Here is a 22,937-nt window from a genome sequence, read left to right as displayed (position 1 = left end):
TGACCTCATGGATAAGTTAGTGTCCTTCTGGTAGTCCAGCCACTATTGTCACTAACCCGTTTAGATTGGGAACACAAGGAAACTACTAGCCTGTCTTTGTTTGGAGGTAACACAATCCATCTACTAACATGGATTATAAGGACCTTTACTGTTCCAATGGTGTGTGCAGGATTAAACATTTATCAAGTCAGTGCATGTGCAACTAATCCCAAAAGGTCAACCTGTGGACACACACAATTTAATTCTACTCTCGAGTTTGTATGATGCCATAGAGAGGCCACTTGTTTTGTACGGCTGTCTAAGGCACACAGCTCTGGCTGTGAGTATAGAAAGCCCCAATCTATTGTTAAAGTCTTCTGCTTGTGAGGGGCAGCCAATCAGGTAGCTAAAGCAGCTTCTTTCGGACAATGTTTTATGTGTAAAATTATTTTAAACAGTGAATCACACCAAGCTGCTCTAGTAGAGTCCAAGGGAAAAAAAAAAATGGATCTGAAAATAATGATCATAATTCACCCTCCAATAATTATAGCAGTACAAGAAATATGGTTAAAAAAAAGTGTATTTGGCTGCATTTTCTGGACCAGTCCAGCTCTTAGTGTTTTGGTGACAAACAGTTTTCAAGAATGCCAGTATGTCTATTTTCTACATTTTTTGAACCGAGAGCTTTAAGGCACTCTGGGATTCACTGAACTAGAATTACTCTTTCATCCTTTTTTAAATAGAATTTAACAGCTGAATGTTGTGTGATATGCCCCAGCACAATCACCTGATGGGCGTTGAGGGGGTTATTATAATCGTTGTGAAAGTGTTATAAATGAGCCTGCAATGGAGCATGTTCAGGTGTGAATTCCAGACTTTTGGCGAGCCTGAAAGGATTAGTATAGCAGATTTCTGATTTTGTTGCGCTGATATGGACTGGACAGGTTTCTACAGAAGCTCATTAAAAGGCTTGTATCACTTGCAGGGTGGTTTTATGCCCACAGAAGCACTTTTCAACCATTAGCTCCCTTCAGTGTTCAGTCTTAGCAATCTTTGTCCATTTTGACATGCTACAGTTTACTTATTTTAGTGAATAATGTTTTATTACTAACATGATCTAGCTGGTACAAAGTGGTGTGCTTATGCTATTTCTTACCTATATAACTTCTTTTATAGGTTTTTAAAAATTGCATCACCCCAGTTTTATGTTATAGGCCATGTTTGAATGGTTATAGGCAGTCATGCACACTTGTTTCAGTTGGTTTATGCTGCTCATTAGAGCTTAGTGTTGCACAGTATGCCTGCTTTTCCTTGTGACTAAAGAGGCACAGTAGCAAAGCAGATTCCAGCACTGAAGGCTGTAACTGGCAGACCATATCTCCACTTTAAAAAGTGTAATTTGATTAAATCTGCTCTGTTTCAGTCTAGAATCTGTGCCGGCTGAAACGAATAAAGTGGATTAACTCTGTCAAAGGATAATGCAGATTAAGCTGGTAAACACAATCACTAAGTGGTGCATATGGCCTGTAGGGGTGGAGTCAAAGCTTCATTTTAAAAAAAAATATTTTTGGTAGAGGAACTGGGCGAAGAGATTTGTTTTTTGTTTTTTTTAATGCACAGGTGAAAGGCATGTGTTCATATTTTCAATTGTGACAAGGTGGTCCAACATCATAACATACACGCATGGCCACCCACTCCCGCCCGGCGTGTAACAGCAGCTCTGCTTGAGCCCAAAATACCTCCAAGTCGTCACATATTTGTTCTTCAGTAAAAATGATCCCTGATGATGCGAACGTTACTGCTAATGAAAGTGTTAAGTTATTCAGCTGGTGTTTCTCTGGAGTGAAACGTCAGCATGTCTCTTGATCCCTGAAGCGATTTTCCCCCTGGGTGAGGGCGGGTGGTCATGCTTGCTCTGACGGTGGAGATACAGCCAGCTCAATGAAAGGCAGGGGTGGCAGCTGGACAAAATCCATTCCCAGAGTGAGCGTTCTGCTGAGGCAGGTATGCCGACCTTTGAGTCATCTGATAGGTCAACGCTCGGCAGCGTGCCTGGACATTCATGGTGGTGCTCATAGTAAAGCTCATCTGAGCAACAGCCAGCTATGATCAATGGAACCCCTTGGCAGCTCATTTATTGTACAGTATGGCACAGCCGCAAAACACTCAACCAACAGATGCAGGTGACAGATGACGATAGGCCGATAGGATGAGGGGTTTTCACATGTGCGCGGTCACCGGTGCACTACCACCTCACTGTACAGTACAGCGCTCTTTGAATAAAATGTACTTTTAATCCATTAGTTTAGTCGATCGCGTTGAATCGCCACCCCAATTATTGTTTGTAAATTAGTCTTGAATGAAATGGGATTTTCCTGCTTAGTCTGCAGGATTTCAGCGCATGAAGATTTTCCTGTTTCTTGTTCTCCTGCATGTCACGCACCAGCTGTGCTGCGATGAACATGAAAATGACGTGTTTGCCCACAAAACGTCTTCCCTCTCCTTCCAGGTGCCCACGGAGTGAGAGAGGAGCCCCGGTTTGTGACGGCGCGCGCTGGAGAGAGCGTGATCCTGGGGTGTGACGTGTCCCCTCCCCTGGACGGCCAGCAGCCCCCCTATGTGGTGGAGTGGTTCAGGTTTGGAGTGTCTATTCCCTTCTTCATCAACTTCCGCTTCTACCCTCCTCATGTGGATCCAGAATACACTGGTAAGACAACTGTAGGTCTGGCTAAAATAAAGTAATGCAGCTACAGAGAGCAGACAAATACAGAAACATTGTGAGTAATAAGTTTTATCCATGATGGATTTAGTCTAAAACCTCTGAATTAATGTGGACTTGGATGCCTCCTGGGATAAGTGAGGATCAAAATCTTATCAACTGCCAAGCATGCTGAATCTGAGACTTTTTATTGTTGACACTGCAGCAGAAACAATGTTGACAACATAATTTCACGCTACATACAGCGGTCAAATTGAAGAACACCCCGCGGGACGAGCACACATGTTTATCTGTATGTAATATGAACCGAATTCGAGTGCATACCAAACAGTGAATGGTGCCAAAATCATAGTTAATATAGGTTAAGATATATTTACCTACTAGCACCTCTAAGACTCTTTTCATTGACATCTAGATATAATCCACACTTGATTGTGATGTATCTATCTTGAACTTCAGGTTTTTGCTCATATAAACCCAACTGTCCCCTCTCAGATGGTCATTAATGAACTTTAGAGTTGTTGATAGGTGGATTCTGCTTATTTCCTCTCCTTTAATTCTGCATTGAAATAAATCTTCCCCCACACGCCACAGTAATTCTATAAAGACAAAAAAAGATAACAAAACATCTCATTTTTTCCTCGTTTTAGTTGTTTCACCTTGTTTCGGTAAAGACGTCTTCGATCAACCTGTCAAGTCAGCCCCCGATCTTGTGGCTCATGGCTATAGTAATGATATATTAGTACAGAAACATTGCAATGTTTAGCTCCAAGGGTCCTGCATAACTATAATCATTCGGTAAACATTTCTATGATTGCGCAGGATATAGATTTTCCTGCACTGCTGCAGACCTTATTATGAGCTTTTGGCTGAGAGCGGGACCATTTCAAACAGATTGTAGTGCAAATGTGCTGTGCACATGTGTACCTCTCAGTCGTATTTCATTGAGAAGATTGACCTGCAATTTCAGCTTGATCCACAGTGTTTTCCCCTCAGAATCGTACTTCTGCTGTTTGAGCATCAGGCGAGTGGCTCATCGCGCACCGAGGCTTTTATGCGGCTCGAGAACGACTGGGTGTTCAGAGCTGTGCAGGAAAAGCAGAAAAAAACATTCACAATAATTGAATAGTGCATTGAACATGTAGGCCTTCCCACACACTCATAAAATATACAGAGCACATAAAGTACAGAGTCAGTAAAGTATATTAAAAAAGCCCCCACATGTACATGTAGAAAAAGAAAAGTAATCTCATGTTAGTAAACCCTAACAATCTTTGCTTTTATAGAGATGTAACTGGAGTTTAGAATGATTTAGATGAATGTGCCTAATGTGTGAAGCTGCATCCTTTTAATGGGGGATTTATTGCAAGTCTGTTTTTATTTAAGCAGATGTGCAGACGGGGAGCAACATGAGCATCATTCTGTTTTTACTTTGCTTGTTTTTTGGTCTACCAGCTCCTGAAAGAATAACCTGGCTGTTAAATGCATTTCTATGATCACTACCTGTGTCTTAACCGTGTCTGTGTGCTGTCTGGTGCCGGCACAGTACTTAACACTGGGATTTTTCTAAACTCAGCTGACGGTTGAGGCCAAAGTGATGTCCTAAAGCAGTGAGAGTGAACAAAAACAATAAAGCCGTGCGCTGTAAAATTAAAACTACGATGTCGCAGAGCTCCGCAGAGTCGAAATTGAACCGCAGAGTCGGGCAACCACTTTTACATTTGATCCTCTGTTAATATAAAATTATTGATTATAGCTGCTTTAAGGTTAGGGTACAAAATGTGTTTACCTCACATTCATCACAGCGTAACACAAGTCAAGACAGTATGTCTGCAGCAGGCTCTGTGCTGAGTGCTTACAGCAGGAAATTGGTTCTTCTGATGTTGCCTCAGCGGCTGTGATAAGATGGTGAGTTGTCAGAACGAGGTCAGATTTAGCCCTTCCCTTTTCTCACCTCTTTAGAAGCACAAAGCTTCTGGCTGACCTGGTAATAGGCTGTGAAATAAATGAAGACGTGACTTCCCGAAGAAGCCGAGGATTTACCTCCTCAGCTTGAGTGTCCTAAATGTGGACGTGAAAGAGTTTTCTGCTTTTATTTATATGAATCATGTAAAGCCTGTAAATAATACAGCAATCACTGGAATTCTTCCCGGTGGGCTTTTAATGCAGGATCTTCACGGCAAAGAAGCCTAATGGCAGTGACTCACTGTCTTGGGAGCGCCCCTTTTTATTATACAGTGGCTACAGTAGACGTTGCAGCTGCTGAAGCGTTTCACTGTTTAGGCTCGTGACTAACAGCTTTTTGTGTGAACAAACAGCACTTTTCTACACTTCACTGTGCTCACTTGGACTAGTGGGCCTTCGCCATGTGGCATTAGGTCCACTGTTGAGGAATTACCAGTGAACAGATGCAACTTGAATATAGCCAGTCTCATTACATAGATTAAAGTGTTTCTGGGGATTGCATGTGCATGGTGACAGCGTAATAATGACACTGGACTGCAGTTTATGAGATGCTCCTTTGGGCGCTTAATGGGCCCGTGTGGTCTCAGAGCTCATCTGGGCTATTCCCATGAATCGTTATCACTCAGTATGAATAAAGTTGATGAATAGAGGAAATGTGTGATTATTCCATCACACAGCTGCTACCAAAACAGAGAAGATTATCCATGAATACTGTACTTACTTGCGCGCATATTTTCACTCTGATGATTGCACTTTTGATTCCAGGAATCCATTCGGGTTCAATGCATCGGTTTGTCTAGGCCTATCAGTCTTGTTAATTATCCGGTTTTAAAGACTGTTAAGAGACCTATAGCACAATCATTTCTATGTGTCATTCAAATCTAAGACGAGATGTTTTCATTGCAGCTGTGTGTGTGTGTTTTTTTGCCTCTTTAACTCGATGCAAAATGCAAAATTATACAGATCTCTCTGCTATCCTGGATCATTTTGTTTGCCAGTTTGACCTGCAGCTATATGGAAATTATAACATTAAAAAACATCTATTTTTGTGCCTGCTGTAGCAAAGACACAATCAATAATTCAGATGTGCAGCTTGTGAAATTTTAGTGTCAGATCCTGCCGCTTTGGGACAAGCTGTTGGAAAACTGAATCATATCTCTTTTGCCACCATGTTTAGCCCCAGCTTGCATGTGGATAATACGGATATGTAATAATCAGTTATCTGCAGATGGATGCAGAGATGATGCAATGTGTTGCATTTTTCTTAATATTAAAAATAAGAGGAGTTGTTTAGAGAGTTTGGTTTTGCTTGTTCAGGGCTGAGTTAGGAGCAGCCTGTTAGTAGTAATGCATCAACAGTGGATATTTTAGCATGACATAATTCAAAAAATGTAGCAAAATCGAAATTTCTGACAGCCATGCAATACGCTGGTTTTAATGTGGTAAAGCAATAAAAGTAAAATAACCACACATTCACGTTAAAAAGCAGCAAGGTGTGCTTGATCCGAAGAGAAAACCTGCGTCCATGCTGCAAACGATCCGGCGAGCTGAGATCACAGGAAATGAATGACATTTGGTGACTTCAAGCAGCCGCGAGCAAAATAACCGCTGGTGATTTGAAGCGGGCGTGACCCAAGATACATTTATCTCAGCTTCCTTGTGAGCGACTGAAGCAACATCCAATAAAAGCACGACAGCACTGTTAACTGACGTTTGAACTTGTAGTAAATATTTTAGTGGGTTACCGAGGCAACCAGAGCATAGAACCTTCTCCAGCTTCAAGGCGATGTGCCTTCAAGTCTGGACTGTGTGGTAGCTTTAGCATGAAACTAAACCAGGCGGCCTCCCTTGCTTCCAAGCCCAGCACTGTTCACAAAATGAAAACTTTCAATGGAAGAGAAATAGTCATAAGGTACAACATGGACTCTGGCTCAACCCTCAACAATCTACAAAAAAAAGGTTTCTAATTAAGCTGATTCAGGGAATTAAAAACTATACTAGCTAAAACACTTCCAAAGTTTTGCAAAAGTGCAATAAAAAGCCAGGTTTAAAGCAGGTAAAACATGAAAATCAGAAGGTCCCAATATGTTTTTTTATGATTTTGATGAAGTTGGTGCTTTGGATTTATGTGTGCCATTGTTTGCATGTTCAAATGCAAATGGGAAAAAAGATGTTGTGTAAAAAATTTATGCAATATACAATAAAATAACCGCTGGTGACAGAAAGTGTGCGTAACCTGAGATAATCTTTTCTCAACCGGTGACTGAAATATTCTCAAGTAAACAACTATCAGCTTCAAAGGAATGCACGGCAAGCGCCTAGCAGTAAGAGCGCATGTAAAGTCAATGATATTCAGTGACTTCAAGCAATGATGGATGAAATAACTGCAGTCAATGTGAAATAGGGAGCCCTGAATTCAATTTTTTAAACTGACCACCAATGAGAGTGCAGGACTGACAAATGACTGGGTAGTAAATACATAAGAGCGTTACCTAGACAACCAGTCTACTAGCAAACCACGGGGATGTTTGCTGGTGACCAACCATCGGCGACAAACCCAAAAGCAATGTGCACCAGGCTTTAGATTACTGAATTAACCACGATGTGCCGTTTCACTCTATAATGGGGAAAGACTGAATTCAAATTTTTTTGTACTCTTACTACAACAACGTTTTCCTTTAGCCATATTCTTTTTACTCACATGTGAAACTCAGCTGACTTAAAATGTGTCTTTTCTCAATGTGTTTGCCAACTTTGTCACTTTGGATCTTCAGTATTTACTTTTCAAAGCTTTCCTATCTGACATAGCCTGTGATGTGATCTGAACAAGGTGTTGGCCCCTCTGTTTTCACAGCAGACAGAACCCTGTACTGTGTAAGTGGTGTATACCCAGGAGGCCCATTCTGACGTGGATACAGTGCTGTTAACTCTGTTTACAGCAGCACCCTCTCACTCCTTGACAAATAGAAGCTGAGACTGATCCCTACCCTTCATGCCACCACCCACCCCACTCAGCACTTCAAAAATAGCCCTGACTTTTTAAAGACGATCTACCTTTTTACTGCAAGACTGCAGTCCGCGCTTCTCTCGCTTCCTCTGTACTGTATTGATTTTCCACTAACAAAAAAACCGTCAGTTTTCTACCCCAGCCACGGCAGCAATCACAGGGTTGGGTATCTATCTATTGCATTTTTGTACCGGTAGAGCAATTCAGCCCGCCCTCAGCGTCGATAGATTTGCCTGACATTTAGTCTGAAGTAAGAGGAAACAGTGCTTACAGAACATCTACACATCAAAGTTAGGAAAAATGCTCCATTTCCAAACACTCGTCAGACAGAGGAGATTCGAATGTTTTAGTCTGTCGGGCTGTCAGATGCAGCCATGTGAGCAGCGGGCTGGAGGCTTGAAGACAGACAGCTTAGCAGCTGAAGATTTCACCATGCCTGGCTTCCTGAATGTCTCTCATCCCTTGTGATTTCCTCCTTTTAGAATTCCAATTTATCCTCAGCCTTGAAGTAAAAAGAGTTGGGGATGGAGAAGTTTCGTAAGAAAGATCATTTATGTGAAGTGGAAAGCTGGTCTTTTCCCACAGCGACACCAAACGCTGTATTAAAATTCAGCTAAAGGTGTGACTGGCAGTTCTAAGGATAAATCATAATACTTCGGCCCATGTGGATGCTCGTAAAAGTTGTGACATTTAATAAGTTAAAGAACTAGTTTTACATTTTGGGAATTTATATATATATATATATATATATATATATATATATATATATATATATATATATATATATATATATATATTTATGTGTGTGTGTGTGTGTGTGTGTGTGTGTGTGTGTGTGTGTGTGTGTGTGTGTGTGTGTGTGTTGGGGACACTCATAGGCTTTTTAAATAAGCTTAGAGAAAAGACTTCCACAAACACCTATTAGCAACAAATAAAACTTCTTGTCCACTTAGTAGTTTGTCTGATTGCTATACAGTGACATTTGGCATAAAAATCATTTGTGTCATTATTTAGAAAGAAAGGGTATTGACAAGATTGCATGCAAGCTGTGGGATCTCAGAGATTTTTGTGAGTGACGTTAGCGCATAAACTGATTTACCAGCATCATTCTTAATAAATCTGGCCCATAGGCATCTTTTAAGGTCTTTTTTGTGTCTCTGCCACTTTAAGCACATACACTCTGCTGTTTGCACTCACTGCAGTGCCTGCGAACCAGTATCGGTCCCATAATATGGGAAAAGCCTACTGGTCAGAATTTTTCTTTTGATTATAATTACGGCTGTATTCTTTTAATTGTGTATTAAGAGGACTGAAGAAATCTTCAGTTGAATCTAGGTCAGCTGTTTACAGCTGTTTGCGCTCATACATTAAACTAAAATAACCATCTCCTCTTTAAAGCGGGCTATGGGCTTGACATTCTGTCAAGACGGAAAATGTCCATATTCCCTCATAAAATCAAAACCATTCTGCTCTCAAATCGACTCTGCGTGCTGTTTATATCTGTGTGTGTTTCCTTAGAGTTCAGAGACTTAGAAGTCAGGTTGATTGAAGGCTCTAAATTGCCCGTAAGTATGACTGTACAGTAAGTGTTTGGGACTGTCTGTCTGTGTTAGCTCTACAAGAGACTGGCAGCCAGTGTTTTCCTTCCTTCCATCTAGTGCTTGGAAAGGCTCCAGTCTGATGTAGTGCCTGAATACGAGTAAGCAGTTTGAAAAAGACCTCAAAAATGAATCAGTTTGTCATACCTGACTTTGCGGATCAAAAGGCTTGAGTTTACGACGCCCTTACAAGGAAAAGGAAAATATATGAATCTTTAGTTTATCTTTATATATTATTTTTTGAACATCTGGAACATGCTTAGAAGCGTTATACGACTGTGAGCTGTGGACTACTGTCAGAGCAGAAATAAAACTCACACTCTTACAGCCACTGCCCTAAAATAAAGCACTTAACCCCCAGCTGCTATGATGGATCTTTTTGGTGACCAGCAAAGCTCTTGGGTGTGTGTATGGTGGTATCTCTAAAGATACATTTAAAGTACTGAAGTGGTTAATTCTGCTTTTTTCCCTCCCTGCTGTCTGCAGGTAGAGCCTCTCTGCATGGGAAGGCCTCCCTGCAGATTGACCCAGTGCGCTCCGAGGACCAGGGCTGGTATGAGTGCAGGGTCCTGATGCTGGAGCAGCAGTACGACACCTTCCACAACGGCAGCTGGGTGCACCTCACAGTCAATGGTGAGTCATCTGGCCAAACAGCCTACCTTCTGACCTGGAAGTGTGAGTCTGTGAAGACAAAAAAAAGAAAAAGAAAAGAGGATCGGCTTAAGCTCCGTGTGTTTTTATGATAAGGATAATCACGTAGATTTATCATTGGCATTTCAATTAAAGATGTGGGAATGGTACATTGTTATTAGAAAAAATCTATTTATTTATTTTGCTTTAAATATTTAATTTCATTCATTTTTTTATGCTAACTGGACCTTTTTTTTAGTTGCTCACAGGCCTCCTTCTTTTACTCATCTTTCATTTACAGAAAAATTCAAATTTATCAGTGTATTTGAGTCAGGCACTGTTTTAGGTCACTCCTGTAGCTCCTTTATAAAAGGCCTCAAGGAAAAAAAAGGGATGAGCGTCTGGTTAGAGGAGGATTGATTGTGTCTAGTTTAAGGCGGTTCCGGCAGGGATTGTCTGTGATAGTCTGAGAGCTATCAAACTGATGACCAGGCGGAAAAAAAATCTGCACCTTTGCATTTCTCAGGAATGCCCCAGCGGCGCAGAGACTCCTGTGCAAAGTGTGTCTTCACATTGCGCAGCGATGCCTTTGTACTCTGTGCGTTTCAGCCTTTTTCGGAAAGATATTCGCAGTAAGCTCCTGTTTTACAGTCGATGCTTGCTGCAGATGCACGGCGCAGCAAAGATGCAATAAAGAAACCGCGGCACACTCGTGCAGGAGACGAGATTGTGGAGTACTATCAGTCGCAATTCTTTTGTTAGCTTTTTGGTTACTGATTTTATGTGTCAGGGAATGTTTCCTAAGCAGACTTTTGGAAGAGAAACCGAAAGCGGTGAATTTCTTGCGGTAAAGCGTCACAGGACTCTAAGTTCAGAAAGCTGTAATCCTCTGTGCTGTTAGAGAGAGACTTTAGAGACAAAGTACTGTCAGGCTCATTCACATGTATATTTTTGGTCTGTGAACTTCGAGCTTGAGAGCTGTGTGAAAGTCATGTATATTTGAGTTGATCATGCATATGTTTTACAAGATGCTTTTCTCGTATTTGAATAGTGATTACACTGCACTGCGTGCAAAATTCTCTATGAAAAAAAAGATCATTTATACTGTCCAGTGCACAGCATAATCACTTTGTAAAAATGGTGATTATCGGTGCTTTGCTTTGAATTTGTGTTTTGCCACATCGGGCATTGCAAATGATTTTCTAACGCGTGCTCCATGTAACGGACGTTAACTCAAAGCTGACACGAGAGCATCCCATTTCGCGTGCTTGTGTGCGGCTGAAAGAAATCTCTGTTTGCTGGTTAATGTCGGATAGGGTGAATCGGTCATAGTAAGCGTCACCTGCGCACTCTTGTGATGTTTGGAGTTTGTGAACATCTGTAGGCGTGTGCGTATGAATGTCTTGTTGTGTAGGCATACTGCATCTCTGTAGCTGCTTCATCAATATTCACTTTCAACTGCCCCCCTCCCCTCCTTCGTGTGCTGGTCTCTACTCCTGTCAGGCCTTCCAACAGAAACAGAGCTCCTCTGGCTTCAACACATCTAATAATATCCCCGAATCTCATGTATATTTGGCATTTTATATGTCTGCATTTTGTAAGACCTCATGTATGTATGCAATGCCGCTCTCGATAGAGTGCACGCACAGCTCTACTCACAGATGGACATGTTTTGCTGGTATAAATATTTAGTTGGAGTTTTGTTATGTAAACAACAGACAGACATTCATGAAAAAATCAAAAGCTGTTTCAGCGTCTAGACATCTAACAGGGGAGTTCATATGAAGCCTTTTTGCTACTGTTGTCCCCTAAATGGGGGTCTGTGAAGGAAGCAGGTGCCATTTTCGTCTGGCCTAGGCACAGACACTAAGGGCACTCATTTCCTTTGGCCGTTAGTATTTGCATATACTGCTTCTTTGAGTTCCTGTGACTGGCCTTAACTTCCTGCCAAGCGGAGAGGGAATTCATGCCCACTCAGTGGCAGGTGTCAGATGGCAAGGCCTTGTGCCCGAAAAAGACACTAAGGCTACTCTCTCTCTGTTTTCTCCCTCCCTCGTCTTCTTCTTGCCTTTGTAAGAAGCATAGTCCTCAAGCATCAGTAAGCTTTTTAAGAAAGCAAAAAGAAAGTGCCCCATCATTGTCATGTGATTTTAATTTTATCCATGCATATTTAAACTTGAAAAAAGAGACACAATCAGACCTTGCCACCATGTCACTGGGTTAGTGATGGCTTGGCATTTAGGTCCCATTTGGTCGATGCAACTGGGTCCCAAATGTCAGCTCCATTTATTACCCGTGTGTATCTGTCTTTGTCAGTCACTGTGCTGTCCACTATGGTGAGTCTGGGGTGAACAATCACCCTCCAGACTTTACGGGAGCCCAGCTTGCAAATTTAAATTAGAGGTGGGCGTACAAAATGTAATAAATACTGTGTGTGTGGTGAATAAGATGCCCCGATAAAAATGATAAGCTAAAATTAACAAATGTTTTTCTCTATTATGACTCTTGTATAACTGTGTGCTTGTATTAACCAGAACGTTAGTGATGCAGCAGCTTATCTGGCTCACAATCCATCACAATTCGCAGGTTATTATATATAAAATGACAGATTTGATTTTGACCTTGAACACAATTTGGGTGAAGACTTTAGTGAACCTTGTCTGCAAGGTTCGATCGGACGAATATATCGAGCTGATTGGACAAATATATCGACTATCGACGATATATTTGTCTAATAGAAGGAGCTAATAGAAGCAGTCAACATGAGAAAAAAAAAAAATAGTGCTGTTTTAACAGCACCCTCTTTCATCTGCGAGCAAATGCAGCCTCCTCAGAGTGCGCCCAAATGCTTGTTGATGGAGCTGCAGAAGCTGGTGACAGCCTAGCAAACTTAGCCGGATGATGGACACGTACATGCGCTTGCAAGTTAGCCGTGTTTCAGTACTTTGCTCGCACTATACGTCTGCACAAGTGGCACATCGCTTTGGTTACATCCTTAGGTTTACCTTTTTCATCTGGTTTAAAGCCAAAGAAACCCCAAATTGGCGACTTTATATTTTTTTAGTGCTGTCAGCGCCGTCGTCATGACTTACGCGATTAACAATTAACCCATGTGAAGCGCAAAATCCCTGAAATGTCTCTGTCAACGCATTTCGGCAGTTTGTCCAAATTTTGTTCATTCTGCGCTCCAGATGGTTTGAGAGCGTTAAAAATTTTAATCGTGATGACCGCGTTCAAGCCGCGTTAACGCTGACAGCGTTTTTGTTTTGCTTTTTTCAACTACTTTGTCCATGTTTGGACTTCTTCTGTGTCATAAACGTGCAAATCAGTCCGTGCATGATTACATTGCTCCGCCCATCAAAAAGTCTGCGCATGCGCGAATATATCACCCATCGGCGATTCTTGGACTGACGATTGCCGATTGGAAAATTTTTACATATCGCCCAACCCTAACAGGTTGTAATTGTTGCCCTGTGGATGCTGATAGGAATTTTGGCCAATACTGATTTCTTTTTAAAAAGTCTAACTGGCAGCATACACAATCAAAGATTCACTTTTCTTCAATTTAAAATATTCACATTTCCATCGTTAAGAAAATGAATCTCAGGTTCTCATAATCTGCATTAATTGCATTAAGTATTGCAGGGTCTTCTCTTATGGGAGCAACTGAAAATAAAGTGCTCTGGTACTGGAATAAATCAGAATGAGCTGAAGCTTTACTTGACATATTTTGCCTTAGCAAACACAAGCAGGTGTAACAGATTGATATAACAAACAAATGTCAGGTATTCACATCATTTTCCAGCGTATTTGTAAATTCGCCTGACAACAGGACTTTTCTCGTTTTCACTCGTCTCCATAGTTTTCATCATAACCGAGGCTGCTATATTGTCGCTGGCTCTAAGCACAGGAAAGCTTTATCCTTAGGCTCACTGTATTTGTTAGTTGTTTCAAAATGTCCGTATTCAACTGGTTGATGATTTGAATGATTATGTTTTTTGTCACAAAGGTCTCACTGTGATGGAAATGCACAAACGTTTTAGTATTAATTTAAATGAACAGAAACTAGTCTTACAGCCATTTATTACTCAGAATTACAGTTAATGATTCAGACATTCAAATAAAATTTAGACTGTATAGTAAGTAGGGATAACTTCCAGCACAGCCTGTTCCAGAGTTAATATCAAATTTCCTAAAAGCTATGATGTATTCCAAAAACATGCCTAGAAAAGACAAATGTGGATGACTCACATCAGTTTTTCACTGTAATTAAAAACGAATCTGACAGACATAAAAGCACCCTTGTGCTCACGCAGCTCTTTCTATAAGTTTGAGGAGGAAAGCAACAAACCGAGATAAACGCACATTTGTTTTTGAAGTTAAGAGTTTATGTTAGTATGATCATCTAATCTACAAAATAACCTACGTCCACCTAAAGAAAAGAGATGGATGGGATTGTGGCAGTGAAGAAGTGAGAGGAAGTAAGTCCCATTGTTTCTCCTCTTAATTACACATGAGACGCTGTGGAGTAACTTACGTATGCTGACATTAGAAGAGGGAGGAAAGTGTCACCGAGTGCCTCTTTCTTCTCTCTGCAGCAGTTTACACTTAAACCTTTGAGACTCGTGATGTGAAATCAATGAAAATATGTACTCCAATTCTCCATATTCTCTTAGGAACAGATACAAGAAAAGGAAAACAAAAAACCCCCCAAAACAAGCAAGGAAATAAAATGACGCAAACACAGTCTTGAGTAAATAAGCCTTCAAAAAGAACAGCCTTTACCCTGCTTCTTAGCATCCAGGCCATCTGCTGATGTGCTGCATGGCCTACAGAGAAGAACAGGGGGAGTTTGGGAACTCCAAACATCTTTTAATGTATATAATTGATGAAGAGATGCTGTAAGTAGGGCGCAGATTTAATGCTCAGCTTACTTTTTTTGTAGAGCAACTCCCAGGTTCCCCAAGTATTGTGACACTTCCTCTGTGATGAGCTGTACCTGACGGTGTGAAACAAATCCCAAGTTGACCAAAGTGCCTGCTGCTGTCACCAGCACCACCATGTATGCCACCTATTTCCTGTCAGCTGGTGCTTATTCCCTTGATAAAAGCTTTGGGATTAGAATTAATAACAGCGCTTACAGTGGAGGAGCAAGTACTCAGGTGATTCACTTAAGTGAAAGTACCAGTGCTGTAAAATTTCCACGTTACAATTAAATGTCTCACGAGTAAAAGTGCAGAAATATTACCTGCTAAATATATCCACCCATACTCTATATGTAAAAATCTTGAGCCATCCCTCATTTCCTTATATTTTGCTAGGAAAATAGATAATGCAGTATATGAAGCAAAAACAGTACAGTTCTAATTTCCTTTTCTTCAAGTAGTCTTCAGGAATAGTTCTCCAGGCGTCTTGAAGGACATTCAAAGCTCTTCTTTGGATGTTGGCTGCGTTTTGTTCCGTTCTCTGTCAAGATGATCTCGCACTGCTTCAATAATGTTGAAGACCCGGCTCTGGGGAGGCCAATCCATGGCACAGTCTTCCACTGTGTCTTTTTCTATCCCGGCATGCTTTTACTGCATTGGCATTGTGTTTGTGATCATTCTCATGGTGACAAATAAAGCCAAGGCAATCAGATGTTTTTCAGATGATATTGCATGGTGGATCAAACCCTGAAAGTACTGGATGAAATGCAATCCAAACCATGAGAGAGTCTCCACTGTGTTTTACAGATGACTGCAAAAGCTCTGTATATATTTATGCAAGTTGAACCATAAATTTCAAATTTGGATTCATCATCATGTTTTCTCACAGATTTTTTAGCACAGTTCTCATGTAACTTGACGTAGCTCAGAAATGTCTTCTGTTTTTCCCATCCTTAAGAATGGCTTATTGATGGCTAATTTCAGTGAACAGTGGATTGATTAAGTGAAGAGTCAGATTATTCTCTCAAATCTGGTGCCAGGTCTATGCTGGATTTTCTCTTCTTTCTTAAGGACACAACATTCAGATAATGTTCACCATGTTTGTAATGCAGCAGCATTGTGCTACTAATGCTGCTGCATTAGAGTGCAATCAGCATTTTTCTACTATTTACCAATATCTGGTTTTGTTGAGTGGTTTCCAACGAAGTCAGTCAGGTCAAGAAGATCACAACATAAATTGGACTTGTTGTGAGATGACTGATGAAGTAGGAAAGAGGAAACACCAGCTGTATTATTATAAATATTTCTATATTTCTCTATGAAATACTGGTATAAATTAAAGGAGAGATCTCCTCTTCAGAAACGCAAAATGTCCTGGAGCCGAAGCATGTCGCTGTTTATGAGCTTAAAGTTGCTTTTCTTGAGTAAACGTACTTGGCTGCATACATATTGCAGCCACCAGTGACAATCAGCGACATACTATACATGCAGAAACTCATAGTGAAGCAGCGGCACAGGGTTGCCTCTTAACTAAAATAATGCATCATGATCCGTTTAATGTAACCGCCGACCCATCAACTGCATGATACGTAAATCAGTCATGCATTTTATTAGAATCTCCATTAATCTGCTGTATCATATAATGTAATGAGTGTTAGGGAGTGAGAGGGCAAAATGGACGGGCAGATGTCTAAATGTGCTAATTGGCCAATTTGTTTACTCCATGCCAGGTGCTTGTGTGCAGTCTAAGCATGGCAGCACTCCCAGCGGCAAGCGGTGACCCACTTGTATAGCAGTGCCTTTTTCCCCCTATTTAACTAAACACTGTGCCACTACTTATAATCAAAATATTATGTTGAACCACTGAAAGCAGCTGGCTGAGGAAGCCACAGTTTATTGGCCTGCAGGAGCTGGTGAACAGCTCCCGTGTGACTCTTAGCGAAGCTCGGATACATCAGGTGGAAATGCAGCAGTGTTACAAAGTGGTTTTGTATTAAAAAACAAAGCAAAAAGAAGGAAGCCTGCAGGGGAGCTTGTTATCAACCCTGGTACATGTCCCACTGTGCAAGTGTTGCATCATGTCCTATCTGAGGAATGCCTGTTTGACTTAGACCCTATTTACTTCAGATTTCTGAAATGTGTCTTGGACAATTAGCTCATGAGTGGACAGCACTAAATACAAGTGTAAATGACCGCCGAGACTCATTATTCTCACTCAAACAACGTGGGACACATTTGGCCTTGTATCTTTTGTACTGTAAACACTAATTTGTCCTGATGCCCAGCGAAAACACAACGGGAAAATATGTCACCAGTGTGTCGGTTTTTTGGCTTGTGTCCCGTGTCTCAAAGTCACAAATGACTTTGGCCTGACAGCTTCAACAGTTGAATCATGCGTACACATGTTCTTCTTTGCTTGACGCATTTTGGATGCGTTTTCTTAGCTAGTTCTTGCTCAGTCAAAATAACTGTGGACAAAAATCTTGGGGTCATGTGGGGTCAGCTGGAGATTGAAAACACACGATAAACACTTCTATGCGCTCTCCCTAACCCTAATCCTATCCCGCACTTTGGGAGAGCAGCGCCAACCACTGCTAGCAAATGCTGCTTTGCAATATCAAACTAAAACATTTAACTGAATCCTAAATATCTATTGAGATTATCTAAAAAATAACACACATATTATGTGTATTATAATATCTAAATAGCCTCAAATGGTAAATGGCCTGTAGTTATATAGCGCTTTTCTAGTCCCTAAGGACCCCAAAGCGTTTTACATATCCAGTCATCCACCCATTCACGCACACATTCACACACTGGTGATGGTAAGCTACATTGTAGCCACAGCCACCCTGGGGCACACTGACAGAGGCGAGGCTGCCAGACACTGGCGCCACCGGGCCCTCTGACCACCACCAGTAGGCAACGGGTGAAATGTCTTGCCCAAGGACACAACGACCGTGACTGTCCAAGCCGGGGCTCGAACCGGCAACCTTCCGATTACAAGGCGAACGCCCAACTCTTGAGCCACGATCGCCCCAAAGAGACTCAAAGATGTCTCCACAACATTAGCATGGTTATTTTGTTGCCTTCAGATCTGTTTTTCTGGTGTAGGACTTCCATGCAACAAACTCTCAATAAGATCCACATTTCCACTGTAAACTATTACAACAAAACCACACTTTTGACAGAAGTTGAAATGAGCCGGCGCATTTGTTGAATCCGGAGAGTTAACTTTTGTCTAGTCCAGCCTGTGCTTTGTAGTTTTGTCTGTTTGTTGTTTGAATCCTCTCTATTCTTCTCATTCCCTTTACTTTAGAATTGCTCACAGCAGATTGCTGCACCTGCTTCTGCTGGAAGTCTCTTCTTGTTGATAGGGAGTTCTTCCTCCCCACTGTCACCAAGTGCTCGCCCATTGCTGGGGTTTTCTTTGTAATATTAAAGGTGCTTAAGGATGTAAAGTGATTTCAAATTACTACAATTGCGTATTCAATGGAAATGTCCACTGGCTGTCCACTTGTGATCCTACTGCCCAACCAGCTGTAAACAGATACCCCCTAAAATGGAAAGCTGTACTACATGTGCCTGCAATACAACAGCCGTGCAGAAGAGCCCAATGGCAGAATGCCTGAAGCCATCTTGGTGCTGATTCAATGACTCTGTGTCATCTTGGAGCCTGTAGTTTGCTGTGCTATTAGGGAAATCCCTGAGTGTAACACAAATTCAACAGCACTGCAAACTACAGTACAGTTTTCCAAACTTATCCAAAATGAAAAGGGGGGGAAAAAAGGACTGCACTTATAAGTCAGCTGCCATGTAAGGTTGTTCTTAGCCATAGAGATACTTTGCTTGATGGTGTAGCCAAACACATTAAACAGGTGCTGCAAGAGTATTACTGAGGACCGGGTGCGATTCCACCCCTGGTCATTTGGTGTGTCTCTTCCACCTTTCTCCAAATAAAGGCTTATGAGGCTTATGTTAAAGTAATATGCAGGTATTTAGTGATGAACCAAAGTATTTAACATGTGATGATGATTATGAGGTAAGGCAGTCTCAAAAGTTAGAAGTAACATGTTACAAAGGTCTTTTTAACACATCATGTGGTTACCATTGAATCAATCCAATCAATCAACTGCACCAGTCAATCAATGTAAGGAAAACCTATGATTGTGCTTAAGAAGCAGTGAGGGAAAAGGGCCTATGCCAGTCCATAGAATAGCTTTTGAGATTTTTCTGTCTGGATACTGGGATGGTACCAAGAATTCCTTGTCCTATGTTCTCCCCAGCTCCACCTTCATTCACGGAGACGCCGGCGCAATACGTGGAGGCGAAGGAAGGGGGAAGCACTGCGCTAAGCTGCTCTGCCCAGGGAAATCCAAAACCAATGATCAGCTGGCTGAGGGAGGGGGAGGAGCTTGCAACCAACGCAAAATACTCGGTAAGAAAATATCATGGACATAACTCCGATTTATGATTGTGTGCAAAAATAGAAGTGGGGTTTGTGCACAGATGGCATCATCCGCTGAGCCCATCTGTACTGACAGTATGTTGTGGACTATGTCTCACTCGGGCTAATGTCAGTTTGTTCTATTGTCGAGCTGCTTCATGAGCTGTGGTTTAGTCTCTAAACCTGATGTGTTGTCCGAAGTCTGAAAAAACAGCAGAACCATCCCATCGTTTTTGTACATTTGAAACATTGCACCACAGACTTGGTGTACAAGTAGTGGAAAGCTGCAGATATTTGGCTATTTAGGACACAATTATGTCATCGCTCCAGGATGACTGACAGTCAGGCTGTTCTGTCTTCCCTGTGATGTCGTTAGGAAAAATAAAAATAAACCCTGCATAATCTGAACAATTTTAAGCACAGCTTAGTGGCACACCTCACATTTCTGAGCCCTCTTTGTTGTCTGGTGATGCCTGACTGTTTTTTTAAACTCCCAAATGCAGACAGCCTGATGTCATGGCAAGGATATTTCTGGCACTGCCTCAGTGCTTGCAAACATTTAAATCAGGTTTGTAGTGTTAGTTGCAACAAATCAAAGACAGTCAACCCACAGCTCCATGACAGATGATTCAGTGGCAAAAGCTTCGACGAGCGATGATGCATTAGAGCCATAGGATGTTGGATCTTGAGTGAGCGGTGCAAGTGTCACTTTCTCTGGAGTGGAGGATCGCTTGCTCTCACTATACTATGAGAAGCACTACCTGCACCTACACGTCTGACCCCCAGCAAATTCATCTCTGGAGTTAGTCTTGCAAAAGTTAAGTTAGATATGGGAGGCTGACTCAAACATCAGCTAATTGCTAAAACAAAACGCACACACACCAGACGCACAAACGCCTGTAACAGATGCAAGCAGATTGCTGATCGTGTCTAAGAAGTGTAGCAACGGTGGTAATTTTTCATACTGCTTGTAATTGTTTTTAGGATTTTTCAAAGGTGCTTGCATGCCTTCACATTCTCGTATGTGTCTGATATTGCAGTCTGCTGCAGGCGCTATCACCTTTTCACAGCTGCCTGTGTAACATACAGCAAAGGAAGTGACAGCAGCACAGAAGCGTGTCTGTTAAAGGCCTCGTTTCCTTTCATTTTCGCCTTTTTTGCCCCACCATCAGTCGCCTCTCTTTAACACCATTCCCTCAGTAAACGATTAGACAACATTCTGATGCATTATTAATCTCCCCTTTTCGGCATCAATATTACATTAGCCCTAATATGAATGTTGCACTAAAAAGGAAAATCTTTAGTGAGAGCCAAATGCCAAATTCTAATAACCTCACTTTGCATTTATCGTCTCCCCTCGTACATTCACCTGTTTCTTGCTGCATCTCCCCTAAAATACGGGAGTGCTCCTTTCTGTGCTGAGAGGAGAGCTGTGTGTGTGTGTGTGCGATAGGGAGCATTAGGATATGTTTGCTCACCCACATGCTCAGATCCACGGAGACGTCATGGAGAAAGGGAGGAATGTGACAGACGGGGTTAGAGAGGAGCAGAAACACTCATCCTCCACATTCTCCTCCTTCTTCACTTTCCTCATTTTTTTAAAGCCCGGAAAAAAAAGATCTATTAAGTAACCAGGAAACTGAAAAAGAAGACTTAAAAAACTCAGGAAGGCAGTGGCAGCCAACCAAATATCATTCTCACTGGAGTGAAGTGCATAGGACAGAAGTTGGAATTCTGCTTACTTTCCTCACACTCACCTTGGATTGAGTTCAGCTATGGCACAGAAAGTATTGGATCAGAATGACGACCAGTGCATGTCTTTAGATTCTGTTAAGATTACTGTGTGTTAACATCACTGCTGCATTTGTGGTGTGTATGAGTTTAGTGATTTGATCTAACAGTGGTTTAGACTCTTTGGCTTTTTTAGATTCAGTGCAACAACAAATGCCAGGATTTAAAAATATGCTAGACCACGCTGTCCCCGAAACATGCTTGATAGCTAGCAATGACAAGCTAGCTAAAAATAACCTTTTGTGCATGAGTGTCTTTGTTTGTGTTACACTCAGCCTCTGACTGAACGTTTCCAGCAAACATTTCAACACTGAATGTCTGTCAGATGGCGGTCTTTTGTTGATGTCTAGTAATGGTTGAAAAATAGTTTCAAAATAAAAGTTGGGGGACCTCAATGTTGGCTAAACATACCTCTTAAATGTCACATGGATGTGGTTTGTTGGCAGATTGCCGTAGTTGCTCATCGTCTGCATAGAACATGCTGAATTGTGTACCACTGTGTGGCCATTTTCACCAAACAATAGCTAGCAACCTCCCACAGCTGCCAACTGGTTGGAGAATACACATTTTTCTTACAACCACTGGCTGACAGACAGTTGTCAAACAGTCTCTAGGCCTGTGTGCCTGAGGCTTTAGCAAAACACAAGCTACGTTTATTTCACTGTTCGGTCCAAATATAGACTGTATGTAAAAGATGGATGTAGCCACCGTTGATATTAAGCTTCATAACAAGACAAAGAGCAAAGGAACCAAAGGCTGTTTTTCCAAAGAACTCTATGTAAAGACAGGTTTTATTTACAACCCTCCTATTGGTCATTTAAAAAATAATGCAGGTTAAAGCACTTAGGAATTGGCTGCATTTAAAATTTTTATGTCTGCATTGAATCTATGTAGAGCCTACATAGATTTTGCTGCCAATGCACTAGTTAGCATTAGAATTACGAGGAAATGAGAGTACTGAGTGGGCCAGTCGCAGTTGTTATGAGCTGCCCGGGCTGCATATTCACATTTCTAGGGAGCTATACATCATGTTATGGCACTAGTTACAGTTTAGATTTTCAGAAGGGCTTACTGGTTACAATACCCCATGGCATAGATAGTTTAGAAACATAAATTCAGACCAGATCTCCAATTCTCACCTGGTATCCCAAAATACCTGAAGATTGGATGATGGGTGATGATTGGATGATTGGACTGCAATCATTCTTATATAGCATGCTCAGTTTGGCTCACCGAACAATTTTGCACTAATCACACAAAGAAAATTTTTATTTCAATTTTAGAGAGTGAATGCGGCTAACGATTAATGTAATTCATTTTAGCCTTTATATAAGCCTTGAATAAGAGAAGGTCATTTAAAGTAAATTGCATGTGAAGGAGGTGAACTGGAATTGGAAAGAGAGCATTATTTTTCTACTAAAATAAAGACAGTTTCATTCCTTCAGTCATTATTGAACCAACAAAGCAATAAATTCACCTTAAATCAGTGGTTAGTTTACACTCCTAGAACCAAGTGTGCCACACACGAGGGTGTTATCTCGCCATTAACATTGTTATGACGGCGATGCAGCTCCCCAACAACCTTGCAAAAGTTAAGCTCTGCTTTGTTTGCTCTGCTTGTACCATAAAGCATCTGAGAGACAGATGAATAGCAATAATTCTGCAGGCATAGCAGATTCTCCGCTCAGCTGTGTGAATGGACAGACTACAGCTGTGTGTGACATGAATGGACAGAGCCTCTCGCCACCTGTTGCATAATTTATGAGGTTTGGTTAATGTGTTTTTCCTCGCCGCTTATTGGTTCTCATCAGTGCCTGCACACAGGGATGTACGGTAACACTGAGTTAGACGTTACCAAGGTGACCATATGCAGGAA

The 22,937-nt window shown here is 41.5% G+C and overlaps 1 protein-coding gene across 2 annotated transcripts in view; it reads left to right on the top strand.

Annotated features, from left to right (window-relative positions):
* igsf9ba (immunoglobulin superfamily, member 9Ba) overlaps positions 1–22,937 on the top strand; it is a 73,238-nt gene that overhangs the window by 18,106 nt on the left and 32,195 nt on the right. For both annotated transcript variants that reach the window (XR_013901399.1, XM_026191692.2), the window contains exons 2-4: positions 2,489–2,686; positions 9,755–9,901; positions 19,110–19,261. Coding sequence is in view for 1 of the 2 variants with exons in the window: in XM_026191692.2 (XP_026047477.1) it covers positions 2,489–2,686; positions 9,755–9,901; positions 19,110–19,261 (497 nt within the window). In the remaining variant the exon portion in view is untranslated. The remainder of the gene's footprint in view (positions 1–2,488; positions 2,687–9,754; positions 9,902–19,109; positions 19,262–22,937) is intronic.

The sequence above is a fragment of the Astatotilapia calliptera genome, chromosome 14 (assembly GCF_964374335.1).
Source record: "Astatotilapia calliptera chromosome 14, fAstCal68.1, whole genome shotgun sequence".
Lineage (NCBI taxonomy): Eukaryota > Metazoa > Chordata > Actinopteri > Cichliformes > Cichlidae > Astatotilapia > Astatotilapia calliptera.
The sequence above is the reverse complement of the archived record's forward strand: the minus strand, read 5'-3'. Positions and strand labels throughout refer to the sequence as shown.